Source organism: Oncorhynchus gorbuscha, linkage group LG12 (genome assembly GCF_021184085.1).
Source record: "Oncorhynchus gorbuscha isolate QuinsamMale2020 ecotype Even-year linkage group LG12, OgorEven_v1.0, whole genome shotgun sequence".
Lineage (NCBI taxonomy): Eukaryota > Metazoa > Chordata > Actinopteri > Salmoniformes > Salmonidae > Oncorhynchus > Oncorhynchus gorbuscha.
The window spans coordinates 15,199,293-15,216,176 of NC_060184.1; the positions used below are offsets into that span (position 1 = coordinate 15,199,293).

At 41.1% G+C, this 16,884-nt stretch overlaps 1 protein-coding gene across 4 annotated transcripts; it reads right to left on the reverse strand.

The window, feature by feature from the left end:
- Positions 1–53: 53 nt before the first annotated feature.
- sytl3 (synaptotagmin-like 3) lies at positions 54–14,992 on the reverse strand. 4 transcript variants are annotated; one of them, XM_046291207.1, is made up of 17 exons: positions 14,933–14,992; positions 8,391–8,912; positions 7,701–7,916; positions 7,216–7,305; positions 7,022–7,089; positions 6,583–6,634; positions 5,945–6,011; positions 5,111–5,189; positions 4,363–4,484; positions 3,864–4,007; positions 3,373–3,545; positions 3,076–3,178; positions 2,717–2,887; positions 2,455–2,563; positions 2,128–2,230; positions 1,215–1,417; positions 54–727 (listed from the first exon to the last, which is right to left on the reverse strand). In XM_046291207.1, exons 2-17 carry the CDS (start codon positions 8,486–8,488, stop codon positions 636–638), a joined length of 1,890 nt encoding a protein of 629 aa, XP_046147163.1. In that variant the 5' UTR covers positions 8,489–8,912; positions 14,933–14,992; the 3' UTR covers positions 54–635. The 4 variants fall into 4 exon arrangements, with proteins under 4 accessions (XP_046147163.1, XP_046147161.1, XP_046147160.1 ...); XM_046291205.1 differs by having other exon boundaries at positions 3,864–3,986; positions 7,701–8,912; XM_046291204.1 differs by having other exon boundaries at positions 7,701–8,912.
- Between the last annotated feature and the right edge of the window lie 1,892 nt (positions 14,993–16,884).

Here is a 16,884-nt window from a genome sequence, read left to right on the forward strand (position 1 = left end):
GAATAGAAAGGACAAGAAGAAACTAAGAAAGAACGAAACAACCACATGTTTTCTTATGTTGTAGACAGTCTCTTTCTCAGACGTTTAATGACTTTCATTCATTCAATGTTATCAGGTGAGCATGCTTAAAGCACAAGGAATATTCCCCTCAAAATACAACTTAACATGATTTTCCACTTGAACACCTCAGTTGTAGGCCATTTTCCAAGGAAAGTGGAAAAATCATGTTGGGTTGTATTTGAGTGGAACGTCCCTTTAAAAACAGTAATAAAGAACAATAGGTTTCCTTTTGAGTAGAACATCCTTTCAATACATAAAAGGTCATCAATTGAACATAAATAGTTAACAGGAGGGACTTTCACTAAGCAAGGGCCTGACAGTCAGTGCAAATAGAGGTAAAGGTAGAGTAGGGGCTCTATTCAGTCTGTATTGCAGAAATGTAAAAGTCATTTCATATTGAGCCGACATCCGCAACGTTTACCGTAAATGCAGACTCCGCTAATGTGGGAGCATTGCCTTTAAATTACGCTGAATTTCTGCAATACGGATTGAATAGAGCCCTTAAAGTGCCAAGGTTTTTCTTGTGGGGAGACAGTGTCCAGTCCAGTTGCTTTTTTCCCCTGTTGACTCTGACATCATGTTCTCCTGCTGTTGATGTTGGCTTGCATGGGTAAACTGAAGTCATGCCACATGTTGGGTGTCTGCAGCACCAGTTGCCATGACGACCCTAAGAAACACGTGGTTAACAGAGTGCCAGGTCAGTGACATCATCAGTCCTTCCTTGCTTCCTCTCTCAAATATTTATTCAATGTTTTATAGTTCTGTGAAACCAGAGACTGCACTAAGCTGAGTCCATCACACAGAGAGCTAGCACGAGAGAATGAAAAGAGAGTCCTCAATACCCTGTAAGGTGAAATAGGTGAAACCTGTTTCCTCAGATGGCTCTCTAAATTACATTTGTGTGAAATAGGACATAGGTGCTCTTGTTAATTCAATTATCATTGACGTTTGACTCAGTCTGGGATTTTAGACAACTGGAGTTGGTATTAGATGAAGTAAACCCAGTTGAAGAATTTAAAAACAAATAATGTATCTCACCTCAAGCCCCCTTGGATGGGCCTGGTCAAACTTTTCTATTTACGCCATTTCATTTTTATGCAAACTGATTCAAATCTACTGTATGATTGTAAAGGTATGACAGACAGCCATATTACCGGCTTCCATTCTGACCCAGCCCAGGAGGCGGTCTGAGAAGGTAAAGGGGGTGTGGTCCCAGAGGTCAAGCTCCAGAGTGCAGATCTGGAGGTCATAGGGCGTGACTCTGCTGAAGAGCAGCTGGTGAGACCACACCGGACTGGGCTTCTTTAGGACAGGGGTCCTCTGGACCAGCTCTCTGGGCCCGGGAAGAGTCAAGCACCTAAAATACAAACATGTAAAGATAAACTGTTATGGGATTTTTTATGAATAATGACTAAATTATGTACACATTTAGCTTAGAATTATAACTAAACAGAATACTATTCTGTTACTGTATGAATCTTATTATAATCATAATACTGAATATAATGTGTGTAGCTTGTGTCAAGAATTAGAACAAGGACTTTCTGTTCCTTGTTAGAAACAAATGGAGCTATCATCAGACTGGCTGGAATACTGTGTTCCTTACAGGACATTCTGTCCCTACCCAGGGAGGGGAGAGACCTTGGGCTTGTAGTAGATTGTTTAACAGGTGGCAGACAATGTGAGAAGGATTGTGAACTATATTGCCATTGTATCTGAGAGGAGGAGAGACATTTATGACGAAATGTGAGGTATATAAACCAATGTACATGGTATTATGACCAGAGCTCTACGCTATTGATTAGTTTTGAGACTGGTCTCTGTCCATTTTATGCAAATAACACTCTTACAAATTCTTAGAAACGGACAGAGTGTTTTCATTGAATTGGTTAATGAACACAATAATTAAATTCCTCTAACATAAACATATAGTTGATAAAACACACACACACGTACTGTATGTATGCATGAAACACATGTACTCATAGATACATAAACACACAACACACCTAGAACAGACACACAATATCAGACACTAGCAAACACACACGCTAATCATACATTTACCCTTTCACATAGGTGTTCTGACTGTTTGCTTTAGTGGGCAGATTTTTGGCACCAGTGACAAGAACAGTCAGTTGACCAACATCATGTGGTCCAATATGAACCGCTGTGAGGAAAAACAAAATAAATCAAGGTAATTTCAAACCAATATAAGGATCTTCTGACCACTGGTGCTGTAAAAACACACTGTAAACTGTTTCAAAATTAGGTCTTATTCATTAGACACTAAACAGGTGAAAACAGAATGAAACAGGGAGGGACTAACTGAGATATAAACATTTTTTCTGTAGCAAAACGTTTCGGTGCGTGAACGGTAGAGAGTCAACTTACCATCTGTGTGGCAAACCCAGGATGGCTGGGACAAGGAGGTGAACTTCATTCTGACCAGCAGTTCTCCTGCTGTATCCTGCTCTACTGCATTCCCTTCTGGACTCTCAGGCTATTGACCGAGAGAGAAATAAGAGAGTGAGATAGAGAGAGGACAGAGGAGACACACCAGCAAGTTGAACAAAACTTTTTCCCCAAAATATTGTTTTATAAAGATAAAGGGTATTGTGTGAATGTTTCTTCATGGTCAGCAGTTATACCCTACCTTTGGACACAGGGGGTACCAGTTGGAGCCCTGGGTGGTGCTGTCCTTAAATATACAGCCCTCCAGCGGGACGAGGACCTCTCCCAGAAACACCTTCTTCTTCAGGGTCGCAGAGTGCCACACAGACACCTGCAGAGTACTCCTGGACAACAAGGGGCTCTCGATCTGGCACTGTGCATCAGGGAATACAATATGTAGATGGATGAAAAACAGGAGATTTCATTGCCATGTAGCCTATTCCACTCACTACTTTTAAGCCAGTTCAGGGTGTTCTTTAGACACTAAATTGAAGCTTGTTTTGATTTTCAGTTGAACAATTTTTTACTATGTTTTGTGGCCCATAATATTTGTCTCCTTACCTGTAAAATTTCATTATAAATGGGATCCGTTGTGTTCCTCTTGATAGTTGTCTTCAGTTTGCTGCTCTGAGACTTCTCCGGCAGTAGGTAGACTTTGACGTACCTGTCCATGATGTTGACACATACAGTACAGCGTGAGGAGATCTAGTTTGCAAATGGATATATCAGTACAACAGAGAGTAATAATCTGTTATGAAAGACATAGAATTACTAGAATGGGCCTCCCCAATCAAGTCAGCATTCAATGATGGGTAGGGCCTATTTCTATAATCTGGTGTATTGAGTAATAATGCATACGGGTGACACTTCTTCCTCTTGATATCTCCATACGCCAGGTTTCTGCAGCCGTTTATTGTGATCTCCAGGCAGGAAGTGTTGTGGTTGAAGGCGATGGCGAGCTTTAGCTCCCCTGTCACTCTGTTGATCTCCAAGAGACCACAGTCTGTACCAGTGCTACTAGCACTACTGCCCTGTAATATTAATATATATATATTTTTATATACAGATCAACATGTCACATTGCCTCTTTAAAAGGATGTTATGACAGCATAATGCAGGTCTATTCCGTAATGTATTCAGAGGATTTGGATGCATTCCTTTCTAGCTTCTCCGCCAGCGACAAGACTATGCAGCTATGCGAGACATGAAAAAGACACGACAACCACATAACAACAATCCTTATCTGATAAAATGTCAAATAGATTGTGAAGTTTGGCACGGGCTGCTGTTGCACAAGTCCCTTGTGTTCTTTATGTCTCTTTTCTTCATCATCAGGGCACTCAACTCACCCTCTTTCCCCATGAGTACTCTGAACCCAGAGAAAGGTCCTCATCTGCCCCTGACGAGGAACTGCTCTGGTCATCATTCCGGCTCTTCTTGAACAGGTTGGTAAGACTGGGGCCTTTGGTAAGCTTTGAGGAGAGAGGTTGTGTCTGTTGAAATATAGTATACTTTTGTTCATTTTCTAGTGAATTTCCAGGGAAGCGCAACTGGTACTTGAATCCGGGTCCCTGTGTCTGTCAGTCCAACACCTTAGCCATTCCACTGAGAGGCTTGAACCTCTTGACAAGATGGAAATGTGTATCATTATTAAAGGTTGGTCCAATAGCTGTTTCTAAAGTCTCCCTCTTTCCTATCTGAAATAGTTGTCAGTGTCCTACGTGTCATATGTAGGTGGGGTCTCTTTGATTTTACCCCAGGGGTTTGACGAAATATATGTGGTCTGTGACTTGATAGTGTGATACTTTGACAAAGTTGAGGGGTTGATATGTATTTGGTTTCTCTTACATTGTTGTATTTGTTGATGTTTGTGTCAGAGAGGCTTTTCCAGACAGTGCTCTGTCCCCGCCTGTTGTCCACTGTAAGAAGATCCTGTTCCACTCGTACATCCTGTTGCGACCTGGAGAACCCTGCAACCCGAACGGTAGGGTAGATAACACACACAGACCGTCTCCATCCATAACATAGCACTTCTGACGTGCTGCTTGCGAACAAGCTTCAATATAGATACAGTATCATATCTTATCTTATTTCCTAGGTGCGGTTTCCTTAACACCGACAACTGATCGCAAGGATATCTTATCGACAAATTACATTAAGGTTTGCGATAACGCTCAGAGGAAATGTGTCACTGTTTTGATTTTCTTGGATCCTAGTTCTCACCAAGATGTACATAAAATTACTTCACATTGAAAGATCATACAGTTTTTTTTTTACAGAGACCTAGGCTGCATTTCAAAATCATAAAAGACACACCCTAGTCCACTTACCTTGCCTTATGCCCTTGGTGGGAATCCCTGTAGCCATATTTGTCTTCGGCCCAAATGACTAGCCAAGCAAGGGAAGTTTGCAACGAAAACTACTGCGACAGAAGTTTCCTGGACTCTAACTCAGGATTTCTAGTGGCACAGCTAGTACAGTGATGCAGTGCCTTAGACCACTGCACCACTAGGGAGGCCCAGGGTGTGTCTTTTAAGTGTTTGGAATGCAGCCTTTTTCTTCATAAATACCAAAATGGCTCAAAAGAGTCACTTACTTCTCATGTGGCTTGTGAGGGAAACCATCAGGTCCTCCATAGACTTGGTGAATGGTTTTTTAAAGGAATTGTTCAGTCCCTAGAGATGATTGACAATACATCTGATAGACCAAGTCATAATTGTGGTTCATGAAACTGTGAAGGAGTAAGCCCTTCACAACCTATTTATTGAATAAAATAAGTTGTATGCAGAATCCCTTTCATTTTAACAATTCATAATTCCAGGCAATTCTATAGCTCCAATGTCAATTGCACCTCTTGGATTTTTTTGGACATCATGTTCAAATCCTCTATAAGTGACTTTGTTGAGCTTCAATCAATTTGAGATACTTTTGGATGATTTGGACATGATGCGCGAAAAATGCTAATATCGGGCCCATGACCTGAGTGGGATTTGTGCCACAAACGCTAAAATGTTAGCATGTGGAAACAGTGCTAGGGAAACATAACCAAAGCATGGATTGCTGCCAGACCATATCCATAGACTGCTTACAGAGGAAGGAAACCAATGCCATTTTGTAATTTGGGTGAACTATCCCTTTAATTGGGTCTGTATCCTGATTAGCTAGTAAATTGAGTGGCTGTTTTAACACAGGTGTGGTCCCACTGACCTAATTATTGAAGGAATGGCCTTTAACAGCAGGTGTGTGTCATTGTTTGAGAGATTATTGTGTGTGTAAGGTGAGACAGTTTTAGCCATACATTGTGTACCTTTTTACTTGGTTTATCTTGCCCTTTTACAATAAGTTAAGCATTTTTGCACATGTTACTTCACAGATGGTTTTTAAAGCCTTTTAAGAGGTAGATCATTTGGATATCTTTATTTCACCTTACCCCTGATCTGCTGAAGGATGGACCATCGTAATAGGGTGGAGCGGTTGGCGGAACGACTGTTATATGACTGGAAAGTGAAACACACACACAGAGAATGCTATTAAACATGACCTATAATTCATCACAATATAAGTTAAATAGTTTTTCTTCCCCCCCAAAATGTAATTAAGTAGTTAAATAAGCAGCTTTTCTGTGTTTGAACGGTGTGGGTGTATACTGTTTGCTAAAAATAGTAATAACAAGTAAACAGCTGATTGGCCAGGTCAGCCAATGAGACGTCTCGGCCATTAACGTGACATCACGTTATATGAGGAAATGCCAAACATTTTTGAAACAGTCAGATAGTTTGAAGTGGGGTTTTTAAAGTGTTTTTTTTTCCCTCTCACAAATGTATGCTTTGGCCACACAAGTATAGGATAAGTCAACCATTATTTGGGCTTGACATGAATAAGCTTTTAAAAGTTATATTTTCACTGAACAGTGTTTTGCCCACCAATTTCTGATGAAATACATGTTTTTAATTATTGATAAAGTACATACCTGCATCCATCTGTGTCTAATATCTCTATCAGACACTATGGTCACATAATACAGTAGTATACAATACATTTATAAATGATGAGTGCCCATTGACTCACCTCAACCTCCGGTAAGACTTTAGTAGCTTCTCCCCAACAGTCTCATGCCTTTCTGTAAATGAAAAGAGTATTGCTATAGCTGCCAACACCAGTACACATACACTATTAAATATTACTGTTATGGACTCTATCCCACTCTCCCAGGCAATGTCCTAGCAGACAGCAACAATGCATTATTCAGTCAAAGCAGTTCTCTAAACCATACACACATCAGAATATTATGTAGAAGACCACTTTTCAATACCATGCAAAACAGCTGAAACACATCTAGCTGTATGATGTATTACTTGACTAGTACTGTACTGTATAGCTGTGTTTTTAGACATACAAGGCATTTTTACATTTGAGTAATTTCATGAGTGCATATGGGTTCTTACTTTTTCATACTGGCATTTTACTTATGAGAGAATTAGTCATGTGATGGGTAAAGGAAACAAACCCGAGTCAGGTGGAAATTTCTTGTCCCTTTCTTCCAAAAACCACTCCCCTGACCTGATCTTAACCTTCCTAAGAAGTGTGAAGAAATGGATTTGAGATAAATTATCCTTTGTTTACCAGGGCTGTTAAATTCGGGTCCTGGAAGGCCGAAACACTTCTGGTTTTTGTTTCTACTTGCTAGTAAATTACACTCACCTGTTGTCCCAGGTTGGAATTAGTCCCTTATAAGAAGGACAGGATGAAACCCAGAAGTGTTTTAGCCCTCCAGGACCGATATTGACAGCCCTGGTTTAGATTACAAAGGAAATACTGTACATTTTGTCAGTTCATTCTCTCAACATGTTAACACGCCTTAAAATATTGAATAAAGGATAGAGGATACCAATAATAAAGAGGTTAGAGCATACAGTTAGAGGTTAGAGGGTAGAGCATACAATTAGAGGTTAGAGGGTAGAGCATACAGTTAGAGGTTAGAGGTTAGAGCATACATTCTATGTTACGGCACTGACATGACAATATGTTATTGCACTAACATAAAAGTATATGTTATAGCAATTACATAACATTCTATGTTACAGTGCTGACATGTGAGTCTATGTTACAGTTTTGGTATTGACATAACTTTCTATGTTACGGTTCTGACATCTAAGTCTATGTTACGGCACTGACATGCCTCCTACCTGTAGGCGTGGCAGACGGTGCACTTCCAGTCCAGGGCGGAGACGCCCACGCGACACTTGTTGCAGACAAGGTGGCTGCAGCCTCGGCACACGGCGCCCGAGTTCCAGAACATTCCCAGCTGCCTCTGACAGCGGGCGCAAGTCCTTTCGCTGTACTGCCGGGCAAAACTCTTGGCACCTTTCCTTCGGATCTCCTGTAGCTCCGTCTTCAGCCTCCTGTAACAGTAGATGGTCGCAGGTGGGGGATACAGCACAGGAGGTTGATGGCAATTTAATTGGGGAGGACAAGCTCGTGGTAATGGCTGAAGTGGAATTAGTGGAATGGTATTAAACACATGGTTTCTATGTGTCTGATGCCATTCCATTTGCTCCGTTCTGGCCATTATTATGAGCCATCCTCCCCTCAGCAGCCTGAGGTACAGTAATGATGGCAGTGCTTTAACTGTACTGATCATCTCTTCGCATCCACTTTTCCTGTCAGTCAGCCACTGGCAATTCATTGTAATTAAATGCATTATAGTATTAATGATACATTTTACACCAACGATTGTGAATACTATTTTGAGGGGCATCAGTTAAGCGTTGTCATTGTCTCCACAGATCCTGAAGTACCCTCTGAGTGTTGTTGTTATACAGTGTGTCCATGCAGTAAATGTGAAAAGCTTGGCTGAAGTAAATGATGTTGTCTACCTTATCCTGACGTCATCCGTGCTGCGTAAAAGTTTGTCTCTCTGAAGAACCTCCAGAACCTTCTCTCTCTCCAGAGCCTTGAGCACGCCCAGATCCATCTGTAAAAATGTGAGTTTCTTTCTTCTCTCCACTTTACCTCTCTAGTCTCTCCTTTTCTCTCTCTCTCGCTTATTCTTCTTCTGTCTCCTCCCTTTGTTCCACCCTCTTTCTCTTTTTATTGGGTGCCGGATGTTGCTTCAAGCTGGACGACGTCTGCACTTGTTACCAGACCGAGGGCAGAATGAAAGTCATGTTGATTTCGCTGCACAGTCAGAGACATCCCATGTCCCTGTCACGATATTCACAGAAGCTCTCTCCGCTTCGCATCACAGACCTTGATATGTTTGTGCTCTGGTGACCAGCACTACCTCTTACGCTCTGCTCTCTAACCCATTCATAGTGCTGCATCCAAGAAGCAAACTCTGACCTATAGTCGCAGGGATCCTCTTCACAAAGTCCGATGACTGATGTTCACTTTGTTCACTAGGTCAAGAAAAGAGCAACCAGTCATTTAGTCATTGTAGCCCTCACAGTACCATCCCACTCACTAAGGCAGAACAGGGAAAGACCAACAGAATGACAATGCCGCATGCTGTGCACAGGAGGTTGGTGGCCCCTTAATTGGGGAGGACGGGCTCGTGGTAATGGCTGGAGCGGAATAGGTAGAATGGTATCAAATATATGGTTTCCATTAACTCAATTGCAGCCATTATTATGTGCTGTACTCTCCTCAGCAGCCTCCACTGGTGCTGTGTATAATGCTACAGTATCACAGCCATCTGATAACCCATTGAACGTATCTCGCCCTTCCTCCCGACTCCTGTATTGTACACTTGCCCTTAATGTCACAGTGCTTTGCTCAGAATAGTAAATCCCATTTGGTCCTGCCACAGCTCCCACAGAGTAGTCACAGCAAGCTGACTACTCTGCCAGTATTGTGGTGATGCTCCAGTGAAGGCATCACACACAGACACACACACGTTATCCAAATGCCAACCGCTGCATTATTAATGTCTCTGTTTTTCTTTTTTTAGTTTGGGAGGCGGGATGTGAAGTATGGTGAGAAAGAGCGTCATCAGAGTGTATTTTGGTTTGGGAGAGGAGATGTAATCTGAAGCATGGTGAGAAAGGGTAAAAGAGCCTAATTAGTGACTGGATGCCATCATGTGTTGTCTCTGCCTTTCTCCAAGACAGCAGAGGGCCACTGTAAACAATCGGTGTCACAATTAATGTGATCAATCCCCCATGGCGAAGCAGCAGCATCTTTATGGTTCTGTCTCAAATGACACCCTATTCCCTACAGCCCTATGGGTACTGGTCAAAAGTAGTGCACTAGATAGGGAATAGGGTGTCATTGTCATTTTCTGCATTTCTGATAAAGAGAGTGGACAGGAGACACTGAGCAGAAAGAGTGCAACAAGTGTAACAAGTTTTCTATTCAATTAACTGCTATCTTTTGATAATATACTGTAGTTATACAATACAATGTTATAATATATTAATATTCCATGTATTAAACTAAACTAAAAGTAGCTCTTCCACTTGTTTCTCAATTGTGTGCGGGGGTTGAAATTATGCTTATAAAAAATATGAGGTATTTTCAGGAGCTGTTTTTCAAATGCAGCATCAGACTTTAGCCTAACTTCAATACCATTTACAGCACTAAATTTGAATGGCAAATGTCCGTTTCTGACCGTCATATTAAACCGTTAAACTGTCATGGTGAAATGCACTAATTTAATGATTACCGGCGCTAGCAGACCACCATGACAGCTTAAGTGTAGATAATGGGGATGAGGGCTATGCTTGGTTAATGAGGATGATGAATTCCCAGACGTGATGGTGACCTGATTCAATCCACCACAGTAATGACAGTAGGACACCTCACTGTGTGTGTGTGTATGTGCGCACACACTCGCTTAGGTCCTTCTGGGGGTCCTAAGCAAGATTTGGTTGGGCCCCCCCCCCACCTCATGGATGGCATAACATTTTAGTGGCCCTTCTCTTGACGGCAGAGAGAAAATGTAAGTTTGAAAGTTTATTTCTTGCAATTTTACCACGGGGCGGAGAGAACATTTTGACATTTTAAACAGCCAAAATTATTACTTTTTGGCTGAAAGACAATGTCCATAATTTACACAACAATTTAAGTCAATAAATCATTGTATTATATATTTCAGGTTGATGTGGAAATCCAATGTGGTAACTTCAGATATTTTCAGTGCTTTTGCCCTATTATTTTTTTTTACCAGTAAATTGACTGAGACAACCTGGGGAATAGTTACTGGAGAGAGGAGGGAATGAGCCAATTGGAAGCTGGGGATGATTAGGTAGCCAGCATGGTATTTGGGCCAGGACACCAGGGTTAACACCCCTACTCTTACAATAAGTGCCATGGGATCTTAAGCAACCACAGAGAGTCAGGACACCTGTTTTAACATCCCATCTGAAAGACAGCACCCTACACAGGGAAATGACCCCAATCACTGCCCTGGAGAATTGGGATATTTTTTTTAGACCAGAGGAGAGAGTTCCTCCTACTGGCCCACCAAAACACCACTTCTAGCAGCATCTGGTCTCCCATCCAGGACCAACCCTGCTTCGCTTCAGAGGCAAGCCAGCAGTCGGATGCAGGGTGGTATGCTGCAGGCCTTGTGATATGACAAGCTAATACTTTTCAGTCTACATATCTTTTCAGGGCTGGGTTTTATTTGAATGTTACCACCAACCAACATGGCATTTATTAATCAGAAACACTTGCAAAGTTATTCCTCTTTGCGAGTCGCGAGTGAGCTGAGCAATATAATCGATCATATTTAGCTGAGCCAAACAGCTTTTCGCCTGAACTATGGAGCAAATGTCTTGTTTTGCACCTCCACTTTTCTTTACCAGCAAATTATCATAATCCATTAGATAATTTGTCAAGTTTCACTTATTTTTGAGCCAGTCTGTATTTTGTAAATGGTGAAATTGATTGCATTTTGGAATCCCGCTTCCCCCATCGCTCCGAGATGAATGGTTTGACCATGCTCCACTGCCTTGATAGCCTTATAATAACCACCCTGATCTCGCCAGCTCACATTCTGGCTCCGTTTCAAGCTTGAAGTAGACGGCCCTAAACCCTCAGCCCTATGCCCTTTGGGGAATTCCCTCTGTTATATTTGTCGTCAGTCCAAATAATAGCCAAGCAAAATAAGTTTGCAACGTCAGCCCTCGTTTTTAATTGAGTTTGCGAGTGCACAATGATGTTCACTTCGAAGCCTGAAACGCCTAATAATTCAATTCGCAATGATTGTACATCCGCTAAGAAAAGTCCGCCAAAGCATGGAACCTCATCGTCAATATGGAGTCAACATACAAATGTAAGTAAAAACGATTTTGAATAAGTTAGAAATTGTGCTACTAATCTATATTACATGTACTTTCTGTATTGATTTGTTGTTAATAAAACAAATAAAGTGTCCACTTAATTTGAGGGTGTGTATTTTAAGTGTTTAATGCAGACTGTGTTTCGTGTAGTAGAGAAACAGAATGTGAGCTCGCGAGATCAGGATGGTTCGTACGAGGCTACTGCTTTGATTAGTGCATCTAGAAATCACAAGTGTCTATCCGATAATGAAAAGGCATCCGCACGGATGTATCTATTTTGTGCTGTTACATTTCTATTGTTGTTTCGTGTAAGCTGCTTTCAGGTTGTTGATACATAACAGTATAATTTGTGGCGTGCATCATGATCAAAGTCATTGTACTTTGTATCATTTGACTTCCCCCTAGTTGTGAGAAACATGTAATGTGCACGGGCCAGTGTAGTGAACTATATGTAATTACATTTCTAGTTTAATTACATTTTACAGTAGCTTGGTGGTAGCCTCACTAAATTCAAATATTGGTAGTGTTTTCAGTTGTTCATTACTGTTTGACATGTGGTATAGCTAACTACTGGAACTACACAATCTTTTTTTTCTAAATGAAAACGAAATATAGGTGAAGTTGGCAAGAATTTACAGACTTGTTTCACATAAAACCTGCCTAATTCTAGCTTGAAACACTGTCTATTTATTTTTGTGTTTAGGCTAAATTACACATTCTGTTGACATCTGACTCCAGAGTGATCCGTTTTTTCAATTTATGGTCTATGACATTTCAGATTTAGATATGATAATTATCTAGTAGTTTGGATGTAGTGAACTACTTTTTCTAACTTTAGCTTTAATGTAACTGAAGTTCCAGTGTGAAGTAATTGGTAGCTAAGTAAACTATATTTTCAGTGTAGCTTCCCCAAGACTGGCACGGGCTGATTTGACATTGCTGTAGCTAAGCCGAATAGCCTGCAGCAGAATACTAATGGTTGCACCATGTCCATCATAATGTAGTCCAAACCGTTCAATAGTTAGGCTAGCCATATTACTGGAGATTAATGTTATTCTTTCTATGGCTCATTCGCTGCCGCAATATATAGAAAATGCCAAAACTTTAGAGATTACAATAGATGGCAAAGTCAAAGATACTTCCTATCCATCTGTGGCAAAGTTTTCCCTAACTACTTCTGGATCTACTTCTGGATCTACTTCTGACAAATCCAGAACCAACCATAGCCTAGCCATCTGGCTAATCTTTTGAATACAGTGTAGCAACAACATTTAACTTTACCTATCTAGATAAAGTTAGCATGCTAGCTAGCTACACTGACAGTTTCTTGTTTTTATTTCTCCACTCCACGTGGAAATCACCACAACATTCCCATCCCCAATTAGTGAATACGCATTATCAGCCTGTGTCATTCTTCGGAGGTGAAACATAAACGAGAATTTCCGCAATAGGACAGAAAGCAAAATTCCTAAAATTCTACACAATTTGTCATGACTTATGCCATGTTAATATGATATGAGTGAGAATGACTAACAAGATCAATGTGGCCACATGGTGGTCAGGCCCCCTAGTCATGTGCGCTGTGTGCCTGGTTGGTATTCGGCCATGATTAACACAAGTTTAGATAGCTGACCAATTGTCAGCTAATTGAGTGACTGACAAAATAAGAGTCACTGCTGATGCACAACCAAGTTTTGAAATTGAATTGTACTATTCTTACTCTCAGTAGTAAATTGAGACCCCGACTGAGTTAATTTAAAAAAAAAGTGGGCACCATGAGAGTATAGTGCGTTCTCACAGCAGCCGGGGGTCCTAAGTGACCGCTTATGTCGCTTATGCCTGGAGCCGGCCCAGTGTATGTGTGTGGGACCACAAACGTGTCTGTCTGCTGTGAGAACTCAAGGGGCCCACAGACACGTTACCCAAGCATAGAAACGTTTCCTGGAAGAAGTTACCTCGCTGATAACCAATACTTACTTACCTTACTCAACTCGTCCGAAGAGATGTACATAGCAACAGGAGACACCACCATTTCTTCAGTGGTGTAAAGTAATGAAGTAAAAATACTTGAAAGTACTACTTTAGTAGTTTTTTAGGGTATCTGTATTTTACTTTACTATATTTTTTACAACTTTTACTTTTACTTCACTACATTCCTAATAAAAATTACTATTTTTACTCCATACATTTTCCCGACACCCCAACAAATTACTATTTACATTTTGAATCCTAGCAGGACAAGAAATGGGCTAATTCACACACTTCTCAAGAGAACATTACTGGTCATCCCTAATAACTCTGATCTGACGGACTCACTAAACACGTGCTTAGTTTGTAAATGATGTCTGAGTGTTGGAGTCTTTTTCCACCAATGCATTTCTGTATCCTCACAGTTCAACACAGATACCAAATAAAGCTCCTCTGAAATAGGTTGCATTTCTCACCAGGGTTGAGATCAATTTAAATTCAGTCAATCTAGGCAAGGATAAGCAATGGGTTTCTCCCTGAATTGTTAAGTTAACTCCCTGAATTGACTCAATTGAAATGGAATTGACATGTGGTGACTACAACAGTGTTTCTCACAGAAGAGATCTAAGCGCCCATCGGCTGCCGAGCCATGGCTATGCAGACAACTAAAAGAGAGCACAGATGAAACAACCACAGAATAGAAACCTATGCATTGCTTTGCAGCAGATTCAGAATGAGAGCAATTTCAAACACCTACAGTACCACTCACAGTCATAAAGATAAATCCTAAATGCTCTGTAGAGGCTGTAGATCACTTCTAAAAGTAATTTACCTCCTTAGTATACTGCTGAGCATTGCAGTAATGGAATATGCAATAGTCCTATACTGTGGATGGCAACTGGAAGGACTAAATCCCAAGAATCATCCAGAAATGCCAGGGTTAGGTAGAGGCCACCAAGCTGACAAGGCCTTGAGGCATTGACCTCATGGAATACCTAGTTTCTTATCTTATCCTTAAAATTGCCTCATGTGCAAACCAATCAAACAAAGAAAAAACAATTGTGACACTTACTGAAGAACAACTACTGTATCAGCTGCATGAGCCGTTTCTTCTCAAAGCCCCCCACCAAAAAAAGTAAAACAGTCAGATGAAGACAGGATCTTACCTCTTGAGCTGAGGCCTCAGTGCAGTGCTGTTTGTATGACTCGTGGTCACCCTGAGAGAGGCAGATTCTTATGTGCAGCCAAGGTAACAAGGAAAACACTTCAGTTTCTGTTTCCTTCCTTCCTGTTGTCACACAACTGCTGCTTGACAGAGCTGAGGTGAATGAGGTTGGTTGAAGTGGCCCCGGGTGCAGTTTCTTCTTCCTTTGGTTTTCTCTGTTGAGGGCCCGGTTTAGGGTGTGTGTGGCAGGGGAGGAAGTATTTTTGTAAAATTAGCCATTATTAATGGAACCCCATTGTGAGAGGTTTTGTTGTTGTCTTGTAGGCTCTGCCTTAATTTGTGCTGTCTGACACCTGGAGTTGCAAGGAAAACGGTCAAGGAACAAAGGACAATTTTTTTATTTATTTAAGGACTAGTCAGCCCTTTATCTCTTTGGTACAGTATCCAGAGCACTGAATGTGGTAGAATACTACTATAGTATCCATGTCTGGTTTCTGTCTGAATGTAATGCGATGCTACTGGAGGCAGAGAGGTCAGGCGCAGGAGAGCAGAAACTGATTTACAACGGTTGTGTTTAATAACCATAAACCACCGTCAACAGAATAATTCAATAAATGGGTCAAACAAAACCCGGTAACTAACAGCATACCGTGCACAGGCACAACAACAAACAATTACAGACATGGGGGGGGGAACAGAGGGTTAAATACTCAACATGTAATTGATGGAATTGGAACCAGGTGTGATGGAAGACAAGGCAAAATGAAAAAGTGGATCGGCAATAGCTAGAAGGTCTGTGACGTCGACCGCCGCCCGAACAAACCAACTTCGTCGGAAGTCGTGACACTGAAACTTGTTTACTGAGGACAACGCGGATGCTATCTATATGGATGTATGATCTCAGTGGTAACTTGTATCTATCTGTACAGGGTGAACTCTGAATTACTATATGCAAAAACGTTTTATGGTCCTCTCAGGCAGTGGCGATTTTAGCATGTCAATCTTGGTGTGGAAAACTCTAAGCCACAACACAACACTAAGCAATGCATTAATTGCACTATGAAGCTGACAAATGGTGCCCACAAATTGTTAGTACCTACGTAATGCTGTCTCAACAGCAGAGATTTATTTTCAGCACCATGGAGTGAATCCTTATCATTGATACATCTGGCTATCAGCAGAGCCTTGTCTGGCAGCAAAACCTAATTTACTGCCTTTAAAAAAACATAGATGATATGGCTGACTTGCTGAAGCAAATGTGGTTTCTACTGACAATTGAGATGTACAAACGATGTCATAAGGGGACGACGAGCAGATAAGAGGCAATCTGTAATTTTGATTAAGACATTGAGCGAGTTAGAATGGATGTAGTCAATATAACTATGTGTCCAGCACTTTTGAACTGTACAGCGACAGAATTCAGAACATTGGCTTACAGTATTCTCCCTGTACACCAAGTCAGAACTGTAGGATAAATAAAGGGGGCATATAAGCAGACAATGAAAGCTCTTACAATATTTGATGGTGACATTTCTCTAAAACAGGCTATAGACTACATGTGCACCACCAAGTCAGAACAGTAGGCTAAGTTATGAGGGGGAAAGGGACCTACTTATTAGGGTGAGGCACATGGGCTATTAACAGATTACTAAACAACATACACTTAGCATTACTTTCTTAGCTACAGTATACATATCTCCCTGTCATATAATATAATTTATGCAGCAGCATAAATTCACCTTGTTGTGCTGTGCTCACTTGAACAAGAAGGTGGCACGGTGGTCCTTAGTGGGCAAATCTTGACATCAAACTTTGTCATCAAAATCTGGCATTCTCCAGATTTAAGGTGCTTTCAAGACAACTGGGAACTCTGGAAAAAAACAATGTGTAGGCCCAAGTTCCTGAATTGGAATTCCGAGTTAGATGCCTGTTCAAAGTGTATTTTCCCAGTCG

Bases quoted from the DNA above. Each gene is read 5' to 3' on its own strand.
- sytl3 (XM_046291204.1), bottom strand. From the start codon at position 8,272: ATGCCCCTCAAAATAGTATTCACAATCGTTGGTGTAAAATGTATCATT. The intron at 7,090-7,215 runs GTGAGTGTAATT...CACACTTCTTAG, and splicing joins ATTCCAACCTGGGACAACAG to GAAGGTTAAGATCAGGTCAG. The intron at 2,564-2,716 runs GTAGGGTATAAC...CTCGGTCAATAG, and splicing joins GGTACCCCCTGTGTCCAAAG to CCTGAGAGTCCAGAAGGGAA.